This window comes from Mobula birostris, chromosome 22 (assembly GCF_030028105.1).
Source record: "Mobula birostris isolate sMobBir1 chromosome 22, sMobBir1.hap1, whole genome shotgun sequence".
NCBI classification, from domain to species: domain Eukaryota; kingdom Metazoa; phylum Chordata; class Chondrichthyes; order Myliobatiformes; family Myliobatidae; genus Mobula; species Mobula birostris.
Window position 1 is genome coordinate 28,980,031 of NC_092391.1, and position 24,218 is coordinate 29,004,248.

The 24,218-nt window shown below is 38.0% G+C and overlaps 1 protein-coding gene across 3 annotated transcripts in view; it reads right to left on the bottom strand.

Annotated features, from left to right (window-relative positions):
- Positions 1 to 24,218, bottom strand: part of adamtsl2 (ADAMTS-like 2) — an 87,366-nt gene extending 63,148 nt beyond the window's left edge. Inside the window, exons 1-8 of one of the 3 annotated variants that reach the window (XM_072240498.1) lie at positions 23,731 to 24,218; positions 17,868 to 17,982; positions 14,718 to 14,860; positions 12,003 to 12,078; positions 10,165 to 10,267; positions 8,209 to 8,354; positions 7,991 to 8,114; positions 1,558 to 1,638 (exon numbers count right to left, since the gene is read on the bottom strand). In XM_072240498.1, coding sequence (XP_072096599.1) covers positions 1,558 to 1,638; positions 7,991 to 8,114; positions 8,209 to 8,354; positions 10,165 to 10,267; positions 12,003 to 12,078; positions 14,718 to 14,860; positions 17,868 to 17,981 — 787 coding nt within the window. In that variant the 5' untranslated portion in view covers position 17,982; positions 23,731 to 24,218. Of the gene's footprint in view, positions 1 to 1,557; positions 1,639 to 7,990; positions 8,115 to 8,208; positions 8,355 to 10,164; positions 10,268 to 12,002; positions 12,082 to 14,717; positions 14,861 to 17,867; positions 17,983 to 23,730 lie in introns of all 3 variants that reach the window. The other 2 variants (XM_072240497.1, XM_072240499.1) reach the window with 2 other exon arrangements.

A 24,218-nucleotide genomic window follows, 5' to 3' on the forward strand; every position in this document is an offset into this window, starting at 1 on the left:
ATAAGCAAGAAGACTCAGCCTTTAAATGCCATAATTATTATTACTAATTCATTTATCAATGATAAATGAGAATGCAGAGGAAATTTACAAGTATGTTCCCTGGATTGGAGAGCATGCCCTATGAGAACAGGTTGAGCAAACTTGGCCTTTTCTCCTTGGAGCGACAGAGGATGGGTAGATAGATGATCTAATAGATGTGTGTAAGATAATGAGAGGCATTGATCGTGTGGATAGCCAGATGCATGGCTGAAATGGCGAACATGAAATGTGAAATGGCATAGTCTTAAGGTGATTGGAAGTAGGCACGGGGGGGGGGGGGGGGGGAGTCAAAGGTAAGTTTTTCCACACAGAGAGTGGTGGGTCCGTGGAATGCACTGCCAAAGAAGGTGGTAGAGGCAGACACAATAGGGTATTTTAAGAGACTCTTAGATAGGTACATGGAGCTTAGAAAAATAGTGCTATGCGGTAGGGAAATTCTAGGCAGTTTCTAGAGCAGGTTACATCGTCGGCATAACATTGTGGGTCAAAGGGCCAGTAATGTGCTGTAGATTTCAATGTTCTATGATATCTCTGTCCAACCAGGGAGAGTTCACTGCCAAGAAGGCCCACCAGCGCCTTTACTTCCTGAGAAAGCTAAAGAAATTTAGCCTGTCCCTTAAAACCCTCACAAATTTTAATAGATGCACCATAGAAAGCATTCTTCTAGGGTGCTTCACAACCTGGTATGGAAGTTGTCCTGTCCAAGACCGGAAGAAGCTGCAGAAGATTGTGAACACGGCGAAGCACATCACACAAATCAATCTTCCGTCCTTGGACTCACTTTACACCGCACACTGTCGGAGCAGTGCTGCCAGGATAATCAAGGACACGACCCAACCAGCCAACACACTTTTCATCCCTCTTCCTTCTGGGAGAAGGCTCAGGAGCTTGAAGACTCGTACGGCCAGGTTTGGGAACAGCTTCCTTGCAACTGTGATAAGACTGCTGAACGGATCCTGACCCGGATCTAGGCCGTACCCTCCAAATATCCAGACCTGCATCTCGGTTTTTTTGCACTACCTTACTTCCCATTTTTCTATTTCCTATTTATGATTTATAATTTAAGTTTTTAATATTTACTATCGATTTGTAATCCAGGGAGCGGGAAGCGCAGAATCAAATATCGCTGTGATGATTGTACGTTCTAGTATCAATTGTTTGGCGACAATAAAATATAAGTATAAAATTACCATGACGTACAATTTTTCAAAAAATATAAGATTATCACCAATTTGTACACACACTATCAAAACCATTTGCAACACTTGCTGTAGAGTATACCATATTACTAAGCTTTAACTATAATGCTGCATAAAATATTCAATAAAGGACACATTAGGATTGATTAAATGAGATTGTTTGACCTTAGCAACAATACACCACATAAATTAATGTTAAAACGTGTTTGTTATTCCATATGTACTAATAAGCAAGCTAATATGAACTGGTGAAAACAAACTGCTCAGGCATACAAAGATAAAGAATATAAAAAGCTCAACTGTTTTTAAAAATACATACCTAGAACATCATCTGATTTCTTTCTTTCAATTATCTGTATGTCTGTTGCACCGATTGGGATATGTGTTATAAGGGAGTAACCTAGAAAATATGACAGACTTTAAGTTCAAAATCCATGATAATCAAATCTATAAGAACTTTAGGAAAACTTATACGAACACTGTTGGAAAAATACATACAAAGACATACAGGAGCTGAGAATAGAACAGTAGGTATCTGATGATCCTCTTCAGTGGAAAAGTGGTGGGTGGATCTGGTACAGAATTATGTACAGGGTTATCAATACCCAAATTTATACCCTGACAAGTAATTAGCCACACCAACCTCAAAGTAACTGAATGTGTATTAATGAGAGAGCTTTATAGATAAGTAGCTTTCTCCTTTTGGTGGTTTTAATTTTGTTTTACCCCATCATTCCTTACTTCCACTTCATTCCTTTCGACATTTAACCTTTCTTTCCCATTTAATGGATTTTCATAGTTTGCCACAGCAGAACATATAACAATAAACCATGCCTGTTACCACTGGGAATTATAAAACAAGATAGTGTATAATTACATACAACATCAGTGTGGCAGATTGTCATCATGATATACAGCAAAGAAAATAGGCGCTAGAATCAAAAGGTGACAAGAAGTCCCACGTTTGTAAACAAGATATAAAAGATTTTGTCCAGAAGTACGCAGCATAATGTTGTAGTACGTACATATATCTAAGCTTCTAGTAAATATTTAGCTGGATGCTTTATTAAACAACAATACATACAAATTACACTGGATTCCAGTCAATTGGTACACATCAGGATCAATACACTTTGGCCAAAGTTGTATAGAAATAGTTAAATATGTACAAAAGAAGCCAAACTACCATTTAAACACAAAATAATCTGCAGATGCTGGGATCAAAGCACCACTCACAACATGCTGGAGGAACTCAGCAGGTTGGGCAGCATCAGTGGAGATGAGATGGAGATCATGGAGATCTCCGCTGATGCTGCCCGACCTGCTGAGTTCCTTCAGCGTGTTGTGAGTGTCAAACTACCATTTAACTGAATAACAAATTATGTAATTAAATACAGAACAAATTAGAATATGAGCAATATTACTAGAGTATTATAAAGCAGTATTGGTTCCTAATAGTCATCCACAGAAAAATTCATCCTGTCTGCACTACCGCATTCTTTTGATTGAATGTAAATGAACAAGATCAGCGCAGACACCTGGTTGGTTGTGTGTCGCATCCAAAAATGGCAGGACACCTGTGCGAGAGAGCTTTAAAAGTGGAAAATCTGTTGCACTGGAGCAGTTTCACTCTCTTGAATTCGTAAGTCCAAGTCTAATGGTACGAGTAGTCACCAAGTAGTGGGAACTTCCTTGGACATCTACTGCAACCATGACTTCTTCTGTGCGTTGTCATGCCCTACACTCTCCTGGAAGTGGTGCGGAATCACATTCCTGGTCATTGGATCTCACTGCTGATCGCATCCGCCCAGTTTACTGGATTTGACTTCACATGCTAGGACTTGCAGATCACTATCCCACTGAGGTACGAGGCCCACCGGCTACCCTCACTTGGTTTATTCCGCCTGCAAAGGCAGTGTACTGGAGTATGGCTGCTATTGCATGCAAACAGCTACTTGGAGCCACAGGTGAGAGCTGAGAGTCTGGTGGGGACCAAAGGCGAGTGAACTGTGCCAGGATGGATATGACAAGCCCCTTCAGAGGTGCTACCCCTTCCTGGACTGATAATGGACTGCCTTCATACAACAGATTTGATGCTTGCATCCTCCAAATCCTCATTTTAACACTCAGTATGACTGCCAATACCTTCAAATTGTTCGTAGTTCCCAACTTGAAGAACTGAAACAATTTCATTTTCACTCCCAGCATTTCTGGCATCCTCATGTCTGTATACTTGAAACTGCACTGAGTAACAGTTATGAGTTGTCTTACTGCTTATTTCTCACCAACTACAAGTAAATCACTTGCTTTTTGAACATTAACACATGAAACTGACACTTTAAAAACTATTTGCTCTAAGTTTTTCAGTCTTGTTTTGTCATGTGTCTCTGTGATATCATTCTGGAAAAAAAGTATCATTTCTTAATGCATGCATTACTAAATGACAATAAAAGAGGACTGCGTGTCCTCATAATCTAAAGGGTAAAAAGTATACTGTAGTTTAATAGCTACACAAATGCATGCAACTGACACTATTTAGAAACTGTTCTGCAACAGTCTCCTGTTCCAATTAAGCAGCATAGTGCCCCAAATAAACAAAGGGAGTCCTTGCAATTTTCTTGATTAGTTTTTGTTCTTGAAGAGTTGCCCCAAATGAGCAGCCACTCGATTAATCGATGGCCCAACTAACCAGAATTCAGTGTAATTGCATTTAAAAACACATTGGTTAACAGTGAACAGAACAAACCAATTGGTCAGCTACTATATGGCACTCACTGCTTCAGTACCATCCACCAGCATGCATTTTTCAGCTTCAATCATTTATTAAAATTTCATTAATTCTACCCAAATTTCAGTTTCTGACAAAGCACTATGCTCAAACATCTTTAACAACATTTCTCCAAAACCATCAATTACCATCAGGAGCCAGAGGTTATTATAAAGTGTAAAGCAAGAATACAGGCAGCAGTGAAGATTCAAAAGCTGTGCCAGAGGCTTCCAGACAGAAGGTATATACACAAGACAAGCACCAGCATTATTATTTGAAATGAGTCCTTCGCTCTTTGACGCTCTTACACTGTTGCCACATGATGGAACCCTAATGAAGTGACATGCTTCAGGAAGCCTGCCATGTGCATTTAATTATTTCAGTCCCTTCTCTATGCAGATCACAATAAATACCAACTTCACCATTTAATTATTGCTCATTATCCACATTAAAATTTAAAAAACAGAAAACATCACACAATCAAGGGAATTTTTCCTCTAACCAACGATTAACTTACACCCGACTCTTGTCTCTATGTTCATTCATGAAGTGATAATCAATGATTTGACACATTTTTTCCCTCTCCTGGAAGAGGGTGAGGTGCCTTTCATCCATCTTGAACCTGAACTTGCTATGACTTGCAGAAGGGTGTGATGGACAAGTGGGTGATGGATATTGCTTCTGAGCACCTGCAGTTGTAAATTTGAAAAGTCAGCAGCAGGACATGTGGAAAACACAAGTGGCAGAGAGTGATGAAGCCACCAGAAGCTTAGGGGCCACAACTGGCTTGAAGGATTTGGGAATCAAGAACATGTAAACGAGCTTACATTCAATGTCAGCAAGTTCAAAGAATTGATTGTGGACTTCAGGAAAGGGAAGCTGAGAAAATACACCAATCCTCATCAAGGGATCAGCAGTAGAAAGGATGAACAGTTTCAAGTTCTTGGGTGTCACAAAGTCTCTGAAGATCCAATCTAGGTCCAATATATTGATGCAATTACAAGGCTACATGTCATTAGGAGCTTGAAGAGATTTGGTATATCACTAAAGACACTCAAATTTCTACAAGTGTACTGTGGAGAGCATTCCAACTGGTTGCATCACCATCTGGTATGGGGGCGCACTGCACAAGATTGGAAAAAGCTGCAAAAACTCAGACAGCTCCATCATGGGCACTAGCCTCCCCAGCATTGAGGACACCCTCAAGAGCAATGCCTCAAGGCATCATCCATCATTAAGGAGTCCCATCACTCAGGACATGCCCTCTTCTCATTGCAACTATCAAGGAGGAGGTACAAGAGCCTGAAGAAACACATCTAATGTTTCAGGAACAGCTTCTTACCCTATATCATCAGATTTTTGAATGGACAATGAACCTATGAATACTACCCCACACATTTTGCACTACTTTAGTTTATATACATCTTAATGTTATTGTCATCTATTGTTTTTAATTATGTATTGCAATGTACTGGTGCCAAAATACAACAAATTTCATGACATACGCCAGTGATATTAAGCCCGATTCTGATTCTGCAAGAAAATTATAAACACCATCTAAGTTCCATGTACTGTACTTTGCTCTGCCTCTGATCATAGAGTTTTCCCTTCCCTTCTCAGTCAAGAATTCAGGGTGAGTGATTTCATTAAATATGGTTGATTACTGCTGCCCAGATCCTACTCCCATCTGTTGCATGCTATTTCCTCTTGAAAGAAAAAACTATGACTTGTCAAACCCCATGTTAAATCCCTTGGTGTGATATTTGATTCCACCTTTAAGTTTGACAACCAAGTTAATGCAGTAGTAAAAGCCAGTTTTTTCCAGCTTCATACTATTGCCAAAATCAAGCAGTTTCTCTCTTTCAAAGATCTTGAGAAAGTCATCCACGCCCTTACATCCTCCTGCTTGGACTACTCCAACTCTCTGTATACTGGGGTTAGTCAGTCGTTCCTGTCCTGTCTGCAATTGGTCCAGAACACCGCAGCCAGGCTCCTGACAGGTGCCGGGAAGAGGGACCATATTACTCCTACCCTGGCCTCCCTGCACCAGCTGCCAGTACGGTTCAGAGTTGATTTTAAGATTCTCCTGTTTGTTTATAAAGCCCTAAATGGGCTGCTGCTCCCCCACCCCAAAATATCACAGACCTTCTAACCCCTTATTCTACTTCCAGGTCCCTCAGGCTGGCTGACTTGGGGCTCCTGGCTGTCCCGCAATCTGATCTTATGCTCAGAGGTGACCGTGCCTTTGCTATTGTAGCCCCTAGACTGTGGAACAGCATACCCCTCCCTATCAGATCTGCTCCCTCCATCGACTCTTAAATCCAGACTCAAAACTTACTTTTATTCACTAGCGTTTGAATCCTTCTGATGTGGCTGATTTTTGGTTTGTGCCTAGGCCCTTGTGTTGTTTCTTTTGTGCCTATAAGCTGTTTGCCTTGTTGGTTATGTCTGTGTTTCTTGTATTTGTGATTGCTCTGATCTGTATAGCACTTTGGTCAATGTGGGTTGTTTTTAAATGTGCTATATAAATAAATTTGACTTGACTAAGTGTTGATATTTGTGGAATGCCTCAAATATGTAAAGAACTACAATTTTTGTTCAAATTATGTGTACCATCTGTGAAGGATGTAGTAATTTAGAACCTATGACTGTAAATATGCAGAGAAACTCTAATAATCTACTATATGATTATTCTGAAATTGTGATGGTTCTGCATTTGGCCTACTGGATGTTGATTATTGAGCTCCTTTTAACACACTGGTGTTGGTTCTTGTACTCATTTTAAATACATTGGGGGTCTGATTCCAGTTTTGCCTTCAAACTTACTTGATTATACTTCCAATTCTCCCTCAAAACTTGAAAGTCACCTATTTCTATTTGCTATTCTCTCTGAAAGCTTGGAGCTTTGTTTCTCTGAATTCCCTTCAATCTTTCCAGGTTCACTGCAAAATATTCTACTGTGCAACATCTAAAAAGTTAACAATATGCTTGTTGTAGAATCCAACCAGTTCCTTGCATGCTTTCCATCTGTGCTGGGTTGAGTGCCACACTAGCAACTCGAACCTCAAAAAAATACAAACGAAAAAGTGCTAAAAAAACGGCAAGGTTGCTACCTGATGTGCCACAAGGCGCAGAAAGGAACAACAAAAGTTTTAAGTAGTAATGGCAATAGCATCTAATAGTTGGGAAAAATCTGTAAATCACTACAGATGCCTGAATTTAAGTGTTTTACTGTACATTTTTAGAAAATGAATTAAGCTTGTTGAAGTTCTAATGCTGTTAGTGGTACAGTTGTTAGGAATCTAAACTTAGGAACTTATGATGGCCACTCAAAAAACTATCACATGTAATTCCTGTGCTCATGTTTTTTTCCACTGTGTTCATATCCTTGAGAACTGACGTCCTTATGAACCAATTTCCTATCAATCTTCAATTTCCTAATGCACCACAGACCTGAATTTTATTTTAAAACTATAAACTTAAATTGGGCACTTTCAAACCTCAAAGCACACAATTAATATTTAAACTGGTCTGAAAAAGTTACCAATTGATTCCTTGGCTATTTACTTTCTGGCCCTTGTTCCCCAACAGCATAGGATATAGTTTTCAAAGAGTTCAGTGATGTCCTTTGAAAATTTCACAGGTTAAGAACATGATCAACCTTTGATGCTATGCTTTTTGTGGTACAGTTGTTGTAACAGTACATCATTTAATTACACAGATGAAGAACAGTCATGAAAGTATACTCCAGTAAGGGTCATGGAAGAAAAATGGAGGAAAAGAAATTTATTTTTTCTTAGCATCTTCACTGGAGCAGTAAGAATGGAGTCTCCATCCTCTGGCGTATTAAATTCAATGTAGCACATATCTCTCATGAGGCTAAAGGACACATTTGTTATGTGCTGTTTCCATAATATGAAAAACACCAATAAATGAATTAATACTCCTCTAGAACTAAACAGCTCATGCATGGTCGTGCTCTTACCCATGTGAGATCCTCCTTTCCTATAGTTGCCAGTAACTCGTATGCAGCTGCTTCCATTGCCCTGGCAAATACCACATTTGTCTAGGGTTAAGGTGGAAAAAAGTACTCCATCACATCCAATAGGCTGTAGAATACAAAGTGAATTTGAAAAAGGAGTCAAAATGGTTGTTGCAACTTTTGGAATTTTAACATTTATTTCTTCATGTTATGTTAACAACCTCACACCCTCCAGCTATACAGACTCCTCTGTATTCCCCGTATTTACAAGATGTTCCATCCCGTGCTGGGACCATCAGTTGCCTCTGTCCATCTGCTGTAGTACACTGAAGATCACAAGGCTTGCTTGAAATATGCACATAATCATCTACAAGAAATGAACAAGAACAAATTATTTTATGTCTCATACTACATAAAGCATTTAAAAATAAAGCAATTGGAAATGCAGTTTTTTTTTCCCCGCACAAGTGATGGCTAAGAATGGTATTAACACCTGCAGAATCTACTGCTGATCTTTCAAAGCCATTGGTTGACGAACACAAATGAAATATTGCAGTCAGCATCTTAGTTAAACATTATTCACATATCTTTGTTGACCATCAGAGGGTGAAAAGGAGAAGCCCCCTTTCTTTACACATCTTTTTCATTACCATTTTCATACTTTCTGTCAAGATACATTAATCAGCACTCTGCTTCGTGTTGTTGGCCCATGGAAACTATAAAAATAATTTTCAAATGATAATGGAACTTCTCAGAAGTTTCCAGGAATTTCTCAGCAACAAATATTTAAAGCAAGATTGATAACGAAGATACTCCTTTCAATAAAAAGCACCAATAGACACAATGATTTTTTTTTAAAAAACTGCAAATTTTATAGGAAATCAGAAGGTACAATGGCTAACTGCCTTCGTTGCCAGCACTTGCATTTACTAAATGCAAGAGCTGGCAATGAAGGGTCCAGCTTTCTGGATCATTTCCCTCCTAGATGTCTCCCTCATCACAAATCCCCGGTGAGAAATGACAGCAGATTTAGGATAATGAGGGCAAGGCTCAAAAAGCTCCCCTTCTCCACAAAATAAGGCCTTATATACTTACTTTAGATGGCCTCAATGTGCATTAATATTTTTAAAGTTAAAATGTATTTCACAGATTCTATATTCAAAACTGTCATTCCAAAGTGCTGACAAACTGTGCTCTAGAACTGAAGAGAAGAAGTTGGATTTAAGTTTAACTGGCCTATCACATTTCAGCATTTTTGTTGTGGCGTGTTGCTAAGTGTAGATGTGATGTTCCAAATATGAAACAGGAAAATTTGGATGAACATTCAGACTAACGTAGAAGCAACCCAAACAAAATCCATACAGCAAGCCATGGAAATGATGCATATTTACTTGTGTTTGAATAGATTTCCAGTATTAAGGAAATCTTTTAAATTGTCACATATTTTCCAGAACCAAAAAAGTTGTATTCAGGTTACACTAGGCATTGCATTGTCATTTTTTTAAAAAAAATACAATGAGTAAGCAAAACAGATTTGCTCTTTGTTCCTCCATATGCATAGAAAGCATTGTTCACTGACCAGAAGACAGAGAGAAAACTGATTTTACACTGATACGTTTCTAATCTTTAAAATTTCAAAACATTTTAATAATGTTATCATAAATAATACAAGAATAAGTTCACAATTTGCACTCTAGTTAATACATTTCAACCAAATCACAAGCATACTCTACTGCTCATAAGATATAGGAGCAGAATTAGGCCTGTCAGCTCATTGAGACTGGTCCACCATTCCATCATGGCCCATTCTCCTGCCTTTTCCCTGTAACCTTTGATACCCTTATTAATCAAGAACTTATCATCTCTGCTTTAAATATACCCAATGACTTGGCCTCCGTGACTGTCCGTGGCAATGAATTCCAGATTCACCACCCCCTATCTAAAGAAATTCCTTCTCATCTGTTGTAAAGGGGTGTCCTTCCATTCTGAGGCAGTGCCCTCTAGACCTTGATTCCTCCACTGTAGGAAGCATCCACACTATCTAGACCTTTCAATATTTAATAGGTTTCAGATCCCACATTACTCTAAAATTCAGTGAGTATAGCCCTAGAAACAGCAAACAATCACTATTTAAACAATGGATGGATCAAATCAGAAAGTGCAATGATTTTCTTCACCTGGATACAATGGCTTCCATTTGTAAGTTCTTCCATTATAAGTACGAGAGTTAAAAGAAGAGCACTGCTCATCACGGAAGCTCCTCCCATTAGCTGGGCAGTCCTGCAAGGGTTAAAGATATGCTTGTTTAAAATAAGTACCTGAATAGTCATGCTACATCCATTTTATGTTGTTAAACCATGCCAACATGGATTGGTATTGTTCAGACACAGGATTTGTTTGTGATCTGTGTGAAAAGGTCAAAATGAATTTTAAATGCTGCCTTTAAAAAGAGTGCACAGTATTTACTAGTTCCTCAATACTCCTAAACAAATTGACTTTGGTGCACAAATCTTTAAAGTGCATCACTGGAAACAAATTCAAAGTCTAATTAAGGAATCTACCATCTAGAACATGTCCTCTTCTCATTTTTACCATAAGGGAGGAGGTACTGGAGCTGGAGGATCCACAATTAACATTTTAGGAACAGCTTCTTCCCCTACGCCAGATTTCTGAAAGCTCCATGAACACTAACTCACTATTCATTTTTGCACTATTTATTTATTATTGTAACTTGTAGTAAATTTTATGTCTTGCACTGTGCTGCTGCAATAAAACAAATTTCACAACATGTGTCAGCGATTCTGTGGATGTTCTGTATAAGAGTGAGGGTGCCCCTACTTTACAACTTCTGACCTCGGTCTTAGTTGATGAAGTAACAGGAGGGATGGTTTCACTGCTAAGAGTTCTAGGCTTACACCATGAGTTGATATGAAATGGGAGATGGCCACAGAAATCACTTCCAGGAATGTCCTCAGTGACATTCATGAGATTCTATATATACTCAGCAGCCACCTTATTAGGCACAACTGTGCAACCTGCTCATCAATGCAAATATCTAATCAGCCAATCATGTGGCAACATTTAAATGTATAAAAGCATGCAGACATGGTCAAGGGGTTTATTTGCTGTTCAAGCCAAACATCAGAGTGGGGAAGAAAAGTAATCCAAGTAACTAACTAGTGCCAGACAGGGTGGCAGATTTCAGAAACTGCTGATCTCCTGGAATTTTTACATAAGTATAAGGAAATACCTGTCAGGAAGGATGAATGAGAGAGCTTCTTTCCTCTGAAAGGAATAAAAAGCCCAAGTTTTTTTTTTTAAATTCTGTAAGATTTTGATAGACTAGGCACAGAAATTGTGCTCCTACTTGTCAGTGAATAGAAAATAAATATTGAAATCTATAGAGAACCCTTAATCAATCTGCTGATTCCTTTCCACTGTACTTAATTTTCTTTGCCCATTCTGGTGCAATTCTAATTACTCTGTTCCTGTGTAACTTCTCAGACACTGTATACTTCCATTTCTTATTCTCATTTTTATTCTCTATTTAGCACACTATAAGTAATCATCAATTATTGTGTGGCATGTTCCTAAACATTGTTTTACAGTGCCAACTACAGACCCCAACCAACACCTTTCAGTCATTGTTCTTTCTGTGTAGTCTGAGGATCAACAATAATGACAAGTGCACTACCAGACATTGGGGTCAAATGCTAAACAAGTGGAATCATTGGCTACCTCTCATTCACCATATTTGATATTCAGTTTTGTTGAATGCAAAGAGAATGCACATTGGCAAGAGAATAAGGGACAATGTATTTAGTACTGCCAAAATAAATTTCTGCTCTTTTGTCTGTTGCTCTTTTCACATTCTCAAAAACAGTCAGTCCCTTGTGCAAAATACACCCAACCCTCAACTGTTTTTATGTACTGCACTTCCGTCCAGAAGTGTTTTCTTGTATTTTGTCTTTATCCCAATACCCAAGTTATATTACAAGTAGATGGTTTTACTGACCTGCAGGTTGCACAGCTGATATCTTTTAGAAGTGCCTGTACAGGTCTGGTTATCAGTTGTCATCACTGCTATCCTTCTGCTACATAAACCATGCAGAAAAAAAATATTAACACACAAAAGAAAATCTGTAGATGCTGTTTTCCAGGTGAGTTTATAATTGAGCAACACACACACACACACACACACACACACACACACAAAATGCTGGAGGAACTCAATAGGGCAGGCAGAATCTATGGAAAGGAGTAAACAGTCGACGTTTCAGGCTGAGATAAGGTTGCGTGTGCTGCTCAGAAAAAATATTGTCCATTTTGTAGTCGGATTGTTATCGTACCTCTGTTGCAATTGTATTAAAATCTCTCTCCAAATAAACTGAAGAAATTTTCATTAAATTTACAGAAAGATAATACAAGTGCATAATTTGCACTTACTACAAAATCATTTTCATAGAAGTTACCAATTTACATGGAAAGTACAACAAAGAACAAAGCCAATCCGCCATTAGCATTTATGTATCATGGTAGTCTGTAACCAAAATGTCTCATTCCCTTCTCCAATTCTCTGGATTGACCCAGAGAATTCTACCCAGCTTGCCCTTAAATGCATCTATACTATTTACTTTATCATTAGGAGTTGAACTGCATAATACCACCCACTCTGCCTAATTAACTTTATTTTGAATTCCCCATTTGATTTTATTTTGCTGTTTAAGTGTTTTACATTAAGAGCTTCTAGTTTCCCCCCCTTTCACAAGATGTTGCCCAAACTGGAAAACTTTAGCTAAGAGGCAAGATTGGCTAAGATGGGGTAGCTTTATTTGTATAGATGAAGGTGAATGAAGTCTTAAATTGTCTCTATAAAATTATGGGGTACCTAGACAGTGAACAGGAAGGGCTTACTTCACTCACCTAGTGCTTAGAAAATAGAGGTATAGATTTAAAGTAAGTGGAAGAATTATTAAATGTAATTTTTTCCACAGATTAATGAACTGGAATTCAGTGTCTGAAGCGGTGGTAGAAGCAAGACTACAACAGGAGTTTTCACCTGTGGAGCTATGGATTAACTGCTAGAAAGTGAGATTAGGTTGGGAAGCCTATTAAGGAAAAAATAGACCAAATGGCCTCCTTTGTCATAAATTTTCTATGATCATAAGTGGAGACACTGGGACTGTATCTACTCTATCAATGTTTCATTGTTTTAAAGATTCTAATTTACTCTTGGCTCAAAAATATTAAGTATTTTATTTATAGGGAAGTTGACCAGTTTATTCACCCATTAGAGGTAGCTCTATCCTGTTCAATCCAACTGGTTAATTCTTAGATTAGACTGTTTAGTTGTTATTTTCTTTGTAATTTAACAATTAATGATCTGCTTGATTTTCAAGTAGTTCATATATGCAAGACGTAGTTTAATAAACCTGCAGTGACTTAAAGTATAATTCTGGAATGCTTGAAGTTTCTTTGTTCTGCATTATTCGAGTAAGCACTTTCTCATTGGTTAACTTGGTTCTGCAATATTGAAAAATAGATTTTTAGTTGGTCATTTCTTATCTAAAGACTTGAATGTAATTTTTCCTTATCTGTGGTATAGACCTAGCTTTTCTATGCTAGACATCACCTTAATCTTAGGCCTCTCTTCACTGGTAGACCCCTATCACTGTCTGTTCAATTTTCCTCTGTTTTATCAACTCTTAATAAAATGTTCATTTCCCAAATTCTGAAAGAACCTTGGATCAAAAATATTAGAACGCAAAAATCCTAACACTTCTAGCAACATATTTGAACTAAATGAATTTTACGGCACTTTTGATTCTTAGTCATTATTTTTAAAAAGTAGTTTTATTAGATTTTACACCATTAATGATATTGAAATCCCATTGCTACCAAAGTGAGATGTCAAATTGCATTCCTGAACTACAAGGTCTTTGAGTTGTTAATTCTGTGTTTCTAGGTTCCAGACTCCTTTTGTAAAGGCAAAAGCTGTATTTAATTAGGTGGAAAAAAAGAGCAGAATGCATTTTTATAAAGGTACTACAAGACTACGGGGAAGCAGAAGGGAAATGGAATGAGTTACATAGGTCTTTCAAAGGCACAAGGAACAGGAAAACACCTAATAACTTGTATCAATAATACTGATAAACTAATTTGGAAAGGGAAATATAATAGGAGAAAAGATAGATTAGCTGAAAAGCAACAACAAACTTACATATTGAGATATACATTTGTGAGAGCAATAACAATTTTTCTTAGAACAAAAAAAAATTATTTGTGTTGACAATGCCTCAGGTGGGGGGGTTGGGGTGGATGAAATCATTTGTATGGATTGAAATTGACTGTTGGATCCTAAAACTGATTAAGATAGAGCATTCTAGTAATCTAAGGTAGTGTATTATATTACCATGGATGTATTTAATATTATGATGTTGCTCAAAATGTACTTATGAAATGGTTAAACTTTCAGGAGGAGGCATAAACTACTCTAAACTATCCTTTCATTTCATTTAGGGCTGTGCTACCAATAACAGAGGTTATGCTATCACAGAACTAGCACCAAATCTTTGAAATATAAATAACAAACAATACAAGATTATTTTTACAAATCAGTTATAATTTGTTTTTAGATACTTGTTTCCACTAATATAATAAAGACAGCAGATACGTCATCTTTGCCAAGTCTAAAGAAAAAAAAAACTTTGTACATATGTTTGTTTTTCACCTTTGCTTCAAACAGTGCCTTTCTTGTGTCTTGATGCCTCCCCCACAGGTCCGAGTGCATCCTGTCCATTTAGCCCATTCACCCCACCAATAGGCAGTATTATCCAGACCTTCTTCTAGACTATTATATGGTTGAGCTACTGGCTAGAAGAAATAAGAGAAATCATATTTATTTTGTGACAGTTTTGTTTACTAGAGTATGATGAACACTATATAAAAGCACATTTGAAGGTTTGCTATTAGCTGAATGCGAACAATTTCCTCACAGGCAACACTGTGCCACAATAAGATAATGAAAATAGTTTTGGATTACGTTTAGGTTAGATCCTGTACATCTCTCTACAGGTAACAAGGGAAACCTTAAGTGTCAGTTTATATAATTATAAACATTGAATAAAAATTCTTCTATAATAGCTTCACCTTCTAACTTTACTACTAACTTGTCCCCCTTTTCCCCAGTCTGAAAACCCAAGGACCATGGAAAGCCAGAGGAACAAAAAAAAAGACACACCCCAAAACATTCAATCATACCCATTAATGTATAGCTCTTTCTCAGTAGAAGTGCTTTATGCCATGACCTAATAAATGTAACTAATCAAAATGACATTATTCCAATGTGAATAGTTTCAAGACACTTTTTTTACTGTCTGGTTGGTGTGCAATGATGTACTGAGGTACTTCCATTCAATGAAATTTGTTATTACAAAGCAAGAAAGAAGCTAGTTTTTAAAAAAAAAAATCTAGTCGTATAACCTGGTTATTTATTTGTTTGATACACAGGATCACTCGGCCAACATGTTCTTCATCAGCAAGAATATATTTTACACCAAAGCTATTTTCCTGATTTTAGTTTCAGAAAAATTCACTTGGCTGAAATCCTGGGTTAAAGTTTCTTACTTTTGGATCCATCTCCTCTTCCTTCTCCTCAAAGCTTAAATCCAAAACCTTAGCTCATTTCATGTTTCTTCAGGTAATCTTTTTCATTATGACTGTGTATACATTATTTTTACTCAGTTCTACAATCACTTCTCACATTTTGTTTTGCTTTGATTTCTGTCTACTCTAGTACTGAGACTGTAGTGGTCAAAGTAATTGAGAATTGAATTTTTTCTGTTCGTGCCTCCTCTCAGTATGCTAAAACAGTTGGCTAAAGTATTTTACCTCATCTTCCATTGTAAGACTAGCCACACTTTTTAATGAACCTGCAAAGTTCAACAGATACAGCAAGTATAGGGACAAAGATTGGGGTACTTGGCTAAACTAGAGGGATCTATTGTAAAAGCAACACAATCAAATGGGTGAATGGCTTCATTCAATGCCGAAAGTGATGGCTTGTATTTCCTCTTTTGCAGAATCATCAAGAATTCCATTCAAAGATCTTAAACATCTCATTTCTACATTTGTGCACTCAGCATGTTTGTTGTCAAATCTTACTTCACTATTACCCTTAATGGAAACACAGCCATGTGATCAGGTTATCTTTTCCTTCGAGGGATATAACATTTTTGGCTGATCTGAGATAACTTTTACATGGGCAAGAACCTGATAAATGCAGTTACCAACATACCTTTTTGTACAGTGTGTAACAAACCAAACTTATGCAGATCTGTTTGTTTCTCACTTTTAGTATGGGCACTTTTTTTCCTTTTCAGGAGATATGAAGATAACCCACCACTCCACCATCATTAGAGATTAAGAAGAGTGCACACATCCATTTACCTTATTTCATAGTTATAAAGTAATGAGCATTTCATACTATATTCTTTCAGGATGAAGTGAATATTCTGAAGAGAAAATACTTTATTTCCTTTCCCTTCAATATTCATCTGTGAATGGCATTACTGTTATGCAAAAGTATAATACATTAAACTCACAAACGTCAGTAAGATTACTTGTCTAGACGACTGTGTCTGAATTGCATTAAATTAACTAGTAAAAATTGTTTAAACATTAGTTTGAACAGATCAACAGAAACATCACTATGCCTTGCCCTGCAGTGCACAGCAGGGTTTAGGCAATGTTCCCAGGATGGATGCAAAATTGTTTTATTTCCAGCAGACACTTAAATAGTTCTCTTTATAATTGTAGACAAACCCTATACAAATACTGGTTTCAAAAAACTTTCAGACTCATAGTTAAATGCTACATTTGCCAGAGTTTGTTTGAGCCCAAAATAGTAAACTGCTGTGACCTGCACAGGCCGAAAGTTAGAGTATCTTGGCAGGTAAGATGTAATATTCTGTCTCCAGGGATGTGTTCTGGCACTATCAGTGGGCCACTCACAGCTTCAAAACTTGTACAAGAGCAACAGAAGAATGCTATACAATAAAAGCTTCTTCCACTGAAAATACATACTTTCAAATTCCTATATTATACTACAAAATACATCGTTTCTTTAATCCCCACGCTCCAGATCCTGAATCCAAACAATTGTTGAAGAAAGGGGATTTTCACAAGAATTTCAACACTAGTCAGGAAAAACAGGTATCCTGTTTTAAGGGCAATAAAACAACAACATTGTGTTTCAAAGAAAAATAATCAGCACATTACAATTATTACAGATCACATTTGTACAATCTGCTAAGCAATGTAGCAAACAAAACTGCTGTTAAACAACACAGATCAGTCATCAGCTGTACTAAGTATTTTCACATGGACAACAACTGTTGTTTTGGTCATGTTGAGCAATTTTGCCCAAATAGGGGACTCACTTTACACTGCACACTGTCGGAGCAGTGCTGCCAAGATAATCAAGGACACGACCCACCCAGCCAACACACTTTTCGTCCCTCTTCCCTCCGGGAGAAGGCTCAGGAGCTTGAAGACTCATACGGCCAGATTTGGGAACAGCTTCTTTCCAACTGTGATAAGACTGCTGAACGGATCCTGACCTGGATCTGGGCCGTACCCTCCAAATATCCGGACCTGCCTCTCAGTTTTTTTGCACTACCTTACTTTCCATTTTTCTATTTTCTATTTATGATTTCTAATTTAAACTTTTAATATTTACCATTGATTTGTAATCCAGGGAGCGGGAAGCGCAAAATCAGATATCGCTGTGTTTGGCGACAATAAAGTATAAAGTAAAATAAGTAAAAATTAAATAGTAGTAGTCCATACTACAAAGGACCATAGAAAGCATGTTACTTACTTGAATTCCTAGAGCAGCAATATTTTCAATAAATAATGCAGCACCAATCAGACAGTACGTAGAGAATATTGCACTCCAACAAGTACTTTTGGAATTGCATTTTAAGAGCTTCATACTGCAAGAAAGTGGACATAGAAATTTTAATGCATTTGCTAACAAGGTGAAGGGAAATAACATATTAAACAAGGAACAAATAAAAACTGCAGATAGAATATACAACTTATTGTAATATATAGTATTTTTAATGTATTGCACTGCTGCAAAGCAACAGATTTCACAACATACTCAACGGCCCCTTTATTTGATGCACATATACACCTGCTCACTAATGCAAATATCTAATCAGCCAATCATGTGGCAGCATCTCAATGCATAAAAGCACACAGATATGGTCAAGGGGTTTAGTTGTTGTTCAGACCAAATATCAGAATGGAAACGATATGTGATCATGAAATGATTCGTGGGTTGAGTATCTCAAAAACTACTAATCTCAGTCTCTAGTTTACAGATAATGGTGCAGAAACAAAAAACATACAGTGAGCAGCAGTTCTATGGGCCTTGTTAATGGGAAAGATCAGAGGAGAACAGCCAGACTGGATCAAGCTGACTGGAAGTCAAGTGTAACTCAAGTAACCATGTGTTACAATATTTGTGTGCAGAGAGCATCGCTGAACACACAACACATCAAACCTTGAAGTGAATGGGATACAGTAGCAGAAGACCACGAACATAATAAAGCTGTCACTGATTATATGTCAGTGATATTAAACCTGATTCTGACTACTAGAAATCTGACATAAAACAAAACAGAAAATGCTGAAAGTAATTAGCAGCCAACTAGCATGTATATATAGTTCGCATTTCAGGTAATAAAGGTTAGAACAAGGGAACACAAACCAATTCTCAGAGGGATCAGGAGTGGAGAGAGTGAGCAATTTCAAGTTCCTGGGTGTCAGTACCTCTGAGGATCTAACCTGGTTGCAGCATATTGATGTAGCTAAGAAGGCAAGACAGTGGCTATATTTCATTAGGAGTTTGAGGAGATTTGGTTTGTCATCCAAAATACTTGAAAACTTCTACAGATGCACTGTGGAGAGCATTCTGACTGGCTGCATCACCAAATGGTATGGGGGTTGGGGTACAGCACAGGAACGAACTAAGTTGCAGAAAATTGTAAGATTAGACATCTCCATCATGGGTACTAGCCACTGTAGTATCCAAGATATCTTCCAGGAGCGGTGCCTCAGGAAGGCGGTGTCCATCATTAAGGAGCCCCACCATCCATGACATGCTCTCTTCTCATTGTTACTGTCAGGAAGGAAGTACAGAAGCCTGAAGGCATACACTCAGCGATTCAAGGACAGCTTCTGCCCCTCTGCCATCCCATTTCAAAATGGACATTGAACCCAAGAACGCCACTTCTCTACTTTTTAAAAAAAATTAATTCTGTTTTTGCACTACTTATTAGTGTATAAGTATACTAAGTGTATACATATGTATATTAAATATACATATGTATACACTTAGAGCAATTTAGTTTTTTCTATATTTACCATGTATTGCATTGTACTGCTGCTGCAAAGTTAACAAATTTCACAATATATGCTGGTGATATTAAACCTGATTCTGATTGTAATAACCTGATGAAAGGTTATCGGCCTGAAACATGCCGTCCGTTCCTTTCTGGGCACGCTGTCTCTCCTTTGCTGTTCCCTATACACAATGTCCATCAAGACCCTGATGCCTTTTGTGACAATGCTTGTGTAAATCAGGAATAATTGCATTGTTTGATTTGATGTTTCCCTCAGTTTTTTAATCTGTATTATCAATTTTATTGCTTATGCCCTTTTCAAAATTTCCCTTAACACATTTATGATAATTTGACTGAACAAGTTGGATGAGGATTTATTAATAATCAGATTATTACAAAGATTAGATCATTCCCTCAGCCTAAGTTTGTTCCCACCTGATACTAAATGTTAAAAAAAGATACTCTCAGACTAGAATGATCCGAATAATCAAGCAGCATGGTGGTTATCAGTATTTTATGCACTTTGAAAAAAAAATGTGCAGACTATTTTCTAAATGGGGAGAAAATCCAAAACTCTGAGATGCAAAGGGACTTGGGAGTACTTGTGCAAACACCCTAAAGGTTAACTTGCAGGCTGAGTCTGTGGTGAGGAAGGCAAATGCAATGTTCGCAATTATTTCAAGAGGTCTTGAGTACAAGAGCAAGAATGTAATGCTGAGGCTTTATAACACACTGGTGAGACTGCACCTTGAGAATTGTGAACAGTTTTGGACTCCCCATCGAAGAAAAGATGTGCTGGGATTGGAGAGGGTCCAGAGGCAGTTCACAAGGATGATTCCGGGAATAAAAGGGTTATCATACGAGGAATGTTTGGCAACTCTGTATTCGCTGGAACTTAGGATGGGGAAGATGGGAATCTCATTGAAACCTTTTTAATATTAAAAGGCCTAGACAAAGTAGATGTGGATAGGTTGTTTCCCATGGTGGGGGGTGTCTAGGACCAGAGGGCACAGCCTCAGGATAGAGGGGATCCATTTAAAACAGACATGTGGAGAAATTTCTTTAGCCAGAGGATGGTGAGTTTGTGGAATTTGTTACCACAGGCAGCTATGGAGGCCAGGCCATTGGGTGTATTTAAGGCAGAGATTGATAGGTTCTTGATTGGAAACGGCATCAAAGGTAACGGAGAGAAGGCTGGGGAATGGGGTTGAGGAGGGGTAAAATAAAGAATCAGCCATAATTGAATCATGGAGCAGACTCAGTGGAACAAATGGCTTAATACTGCTCTTTTGTCTTAAGGTCCTTATGCAAGACAAATACATGGTTTTATTTGCTTCAACTCCATCTTCACATTGGTACTTCCTAACTGTCCCTAAACTGTTACAGTTTATTTGGATTTTAGTAATAAGAGATTTTGGTACCCAGTTATGTTATGTATTTTACAGAAATACAAATTCTAATTAAAAAAAAACTTTCCAGTGAAATAGCAACTAATGTCTCATTCATTCAATTTAATGTACTGACTTTAGCCAGGTCAGGGGACATGTGGAAAGGTAAAGGTGGCTTGCAGTAACAGTTAGAACTGTCAGGATCTTGCAGCTATTCGCAAGATTTATAGCAGAGTCACCATTAATAAAACAAGAACCAGTCTCCACACTGTTTTCAAATGTAACCTATAAAGAGTAATCAATTCTGATGTTACAAGAAAAGCTGTATGAATAGACATCACTGTCATGGGAATCAGCTGTCAGCACACATTGGGAGGCCACTTAAAAGTATTTAGGAAACTAATATGACCTTCTGACTCTGTCTTATTCAAAATGTACAGACAACAGGGAGATGTCAATTAGTGTAAAGATTATTCCATTCTTCTTTTCTGTGTCTGTTGCAATTGCTCTAGTGCTAAGATATTCTGGACAGGTGCTTCTGAATTGTCTTTTTCTTTCCTGAGCTGTGGATTGCCTTTGAACATATCTCAACTATTTCTGACACATCTGCTCTCTCCTCAATAAACCAGGAACTCTTGATCCCTACCTTCCACCCTAAATTTTCTTTGTAATTTCCTCCAGCTCCAATGAGATTCCATCACCAGATGCGTACACCTTTCAGCATTTTCAAATGATTCACACCTTTTATGAATCCCTGGTCTGCCATTCTGTCCCCTACCACTCCAAGTTACGGCACCTTTCTAGTTAACCACATGACATGCAGCACTTGTCCTTTACATTTCTTTCAGTCTAGTGTATTGTAATTAGCATTCACAATGCAGCAGGGCAGGCGTGACACTAGGCTTCTAGTTGCCTGCCACTTTAAAGTTTTAGTTCACCATCCCACTCCCACTCTGGGTGAATTCTCCAACTTTAGGTAACACACTAGTTCTTTCTGTGCATATTAGATCTGGCCATTTCTGCTTGCCATAATTTTGGACTATTACATTTATATATAGTCTGGCTTGAAGGGCATGTACCATAATCTTACTGTCATATTACACAGTCATAAAAAATGATCTTAAGAGCTACTTAGCTGCCATATTTGGTCTCACACTATCAGTGGCATTTCACTTTCTTTTCTCACCCACCCATTTTGTTACTGCAAACTTGTTTTTAATCTCTCAGTTCTAATGCAGGGTCGCATCTTGAAAATATCAAATGTTTCACCTTCTACAGAAGCTGTCTGACTTGCTCAGTGATTCTATCATTTTTGGGTTATTTTTTTGAAGATTTTACAGGACCTAAAGTGGGTTTTATCTTTACCCAATATACTGATCTGCTATTTGTTATGTATTCTCCTCTTACATTGGGAAGAACAAACACAAACACAGAAGAGCTGACTACTTTGCCAACCACATCTATTTAGTCCACACACCTATCCTGAGCTTCTGCTCTCTTGAAACTTTAATTCTGCATTCCACTTCCATAGACCTTTCTGCCCTTGGCCTCGCCGACTATTCCAATGAGCCTCAAGGGAAGGCATTTAGTTTTTCCAGCCAGACGGCTTTTCCAACTTAACATTCAGTTCAGATTTCAGATCGATGCATATCAGCATGTTTTGTTTTTATTTCCAATTTCAAACATCCACAGTATTTTCTTTCCAGATAATTCTGTCTTACATACAACTTGGCCAAACTTTTGTTTCATTTCCATTCTCTTTCGCTTTCTGTCATTTAATCTTTTCAGCCTTTTACAGAATTGCCTCTTATTCCCCCGCCTTTATCTGCATTTTTAAAACTACTCTCTTTGCCAAGTTCTAACAAAAGTTACCTACTTCAAAAGTTACCTCTTTCTCTCCCTAGTTCTGCCTGACCTAATGATTACAGCATTTCTGTTTTCATCCATTTCATTCAGATTTTTCTTGCATTTGTTGTGGCAGGAGTCCACCTATACCAGAAACAAAGGATGACTATGCTTCTAATATGGTTTCCTCTACCACAGTAACCCTGTGCTAATGTATCAATGCAAAAGAGTAGCTTGTTTGCTCCATACTAATAAACATTCCTGTTGATTTTATGAAAGTATCCTGCAGTACAAATGGATTAAATTTAACACATTTTTACAAACTGTTCCATACTGATGTTTCATAATCAACAGATTTCATTATTCCATCTCAGCACTAGAGTATTAATGGAATAAATCTACCAAGCACACATTTCTGTACTGAACAGTTGCGACTTATTGGCACTCAGGAGCAGGTGGTTAAACACTACAGAATCACCTGCCATTTATTAAATTCAGACATCCTGAAAACAAATCATAAAAATGATCCATAAATTAAATCAAAGATTCTTATCCAAAATAACTTTTAATAACATTGCTTCCAGGGGTGTTGAATCCTACTCAAATAATCACATTAACAACTGGAGTTGTCCAGACACTTAAAATTAACTAAATATTAACATTATCATAATGAATCTCTGTATATTTTGTTGCTTTCTAAAGGTGTAATATGTTTTTTTAAATATATGTTTGAGAATTCCTTTCCTTTCATATGCTAAAATACATCCCCAAATCAACGCGTTACAGACAGAGGAATTCAAAGTAAAACAGAAAATGCTGCAAATTCTCATCATTCAAAGCGTCTGTGGAGAGATAATATTACAGGTCAGTGACCCTTCATCTGTGGAAAAAGAAAAAGAGTGGTCATTCATGTCCATGAAAGACCATTGATCCGAAATGTTAAGTGTTTTTCTCTCGCTAGAAATGTCCTCTAGCCTGATAAGCACTTGCCATTTACATAAACTTACACATAGGCTGAGCTACTTGTAAAAATTAGGAATCAGAATCATTCGAAACATAAAGTGTTTCAGTTTACATAGCATTGCAATGGAAAACCTACCTTTATTCGAGCTTTATGTCCAAATCAGCAAGAGCGAAATGACACTGTAAACCAGCGCGCTGCCACAGCACAATCCCTAATGACACTGCCTGGCCCTAGCTCCCAGTGCCCTATCCTTGAGTGATGGCGATGCCCTGTCCCCCCTCAGTTTTCGATCCCCACCCGGTGCCTGAGCTTCTTTCCCGATAGCAGATCTCCCCCGCTCCCGGTCACTGCGCGCTGCCACTGCCTAGCCCCCTAATGCCAGCGCCGGGTCGGAGCCACGCACACTACCCGTGCCCAACCGCCTGTGCTGCCAGAGACACGCTTGGCTTCGGCTGGCCGCGTCGCTCTCGCTGCCCGAAGCACCCGACCCCTTCACCATTCAGCGGCACTGCGTGGCGGGACCCTGTGCAAAATGCCCCGAACCTCTTCCACTCGTAGCTCTTTGAATAGTCCTCACCGTTCATTTGACAAGCCTTTTATACCTGACACCCGCGTACCCTGCC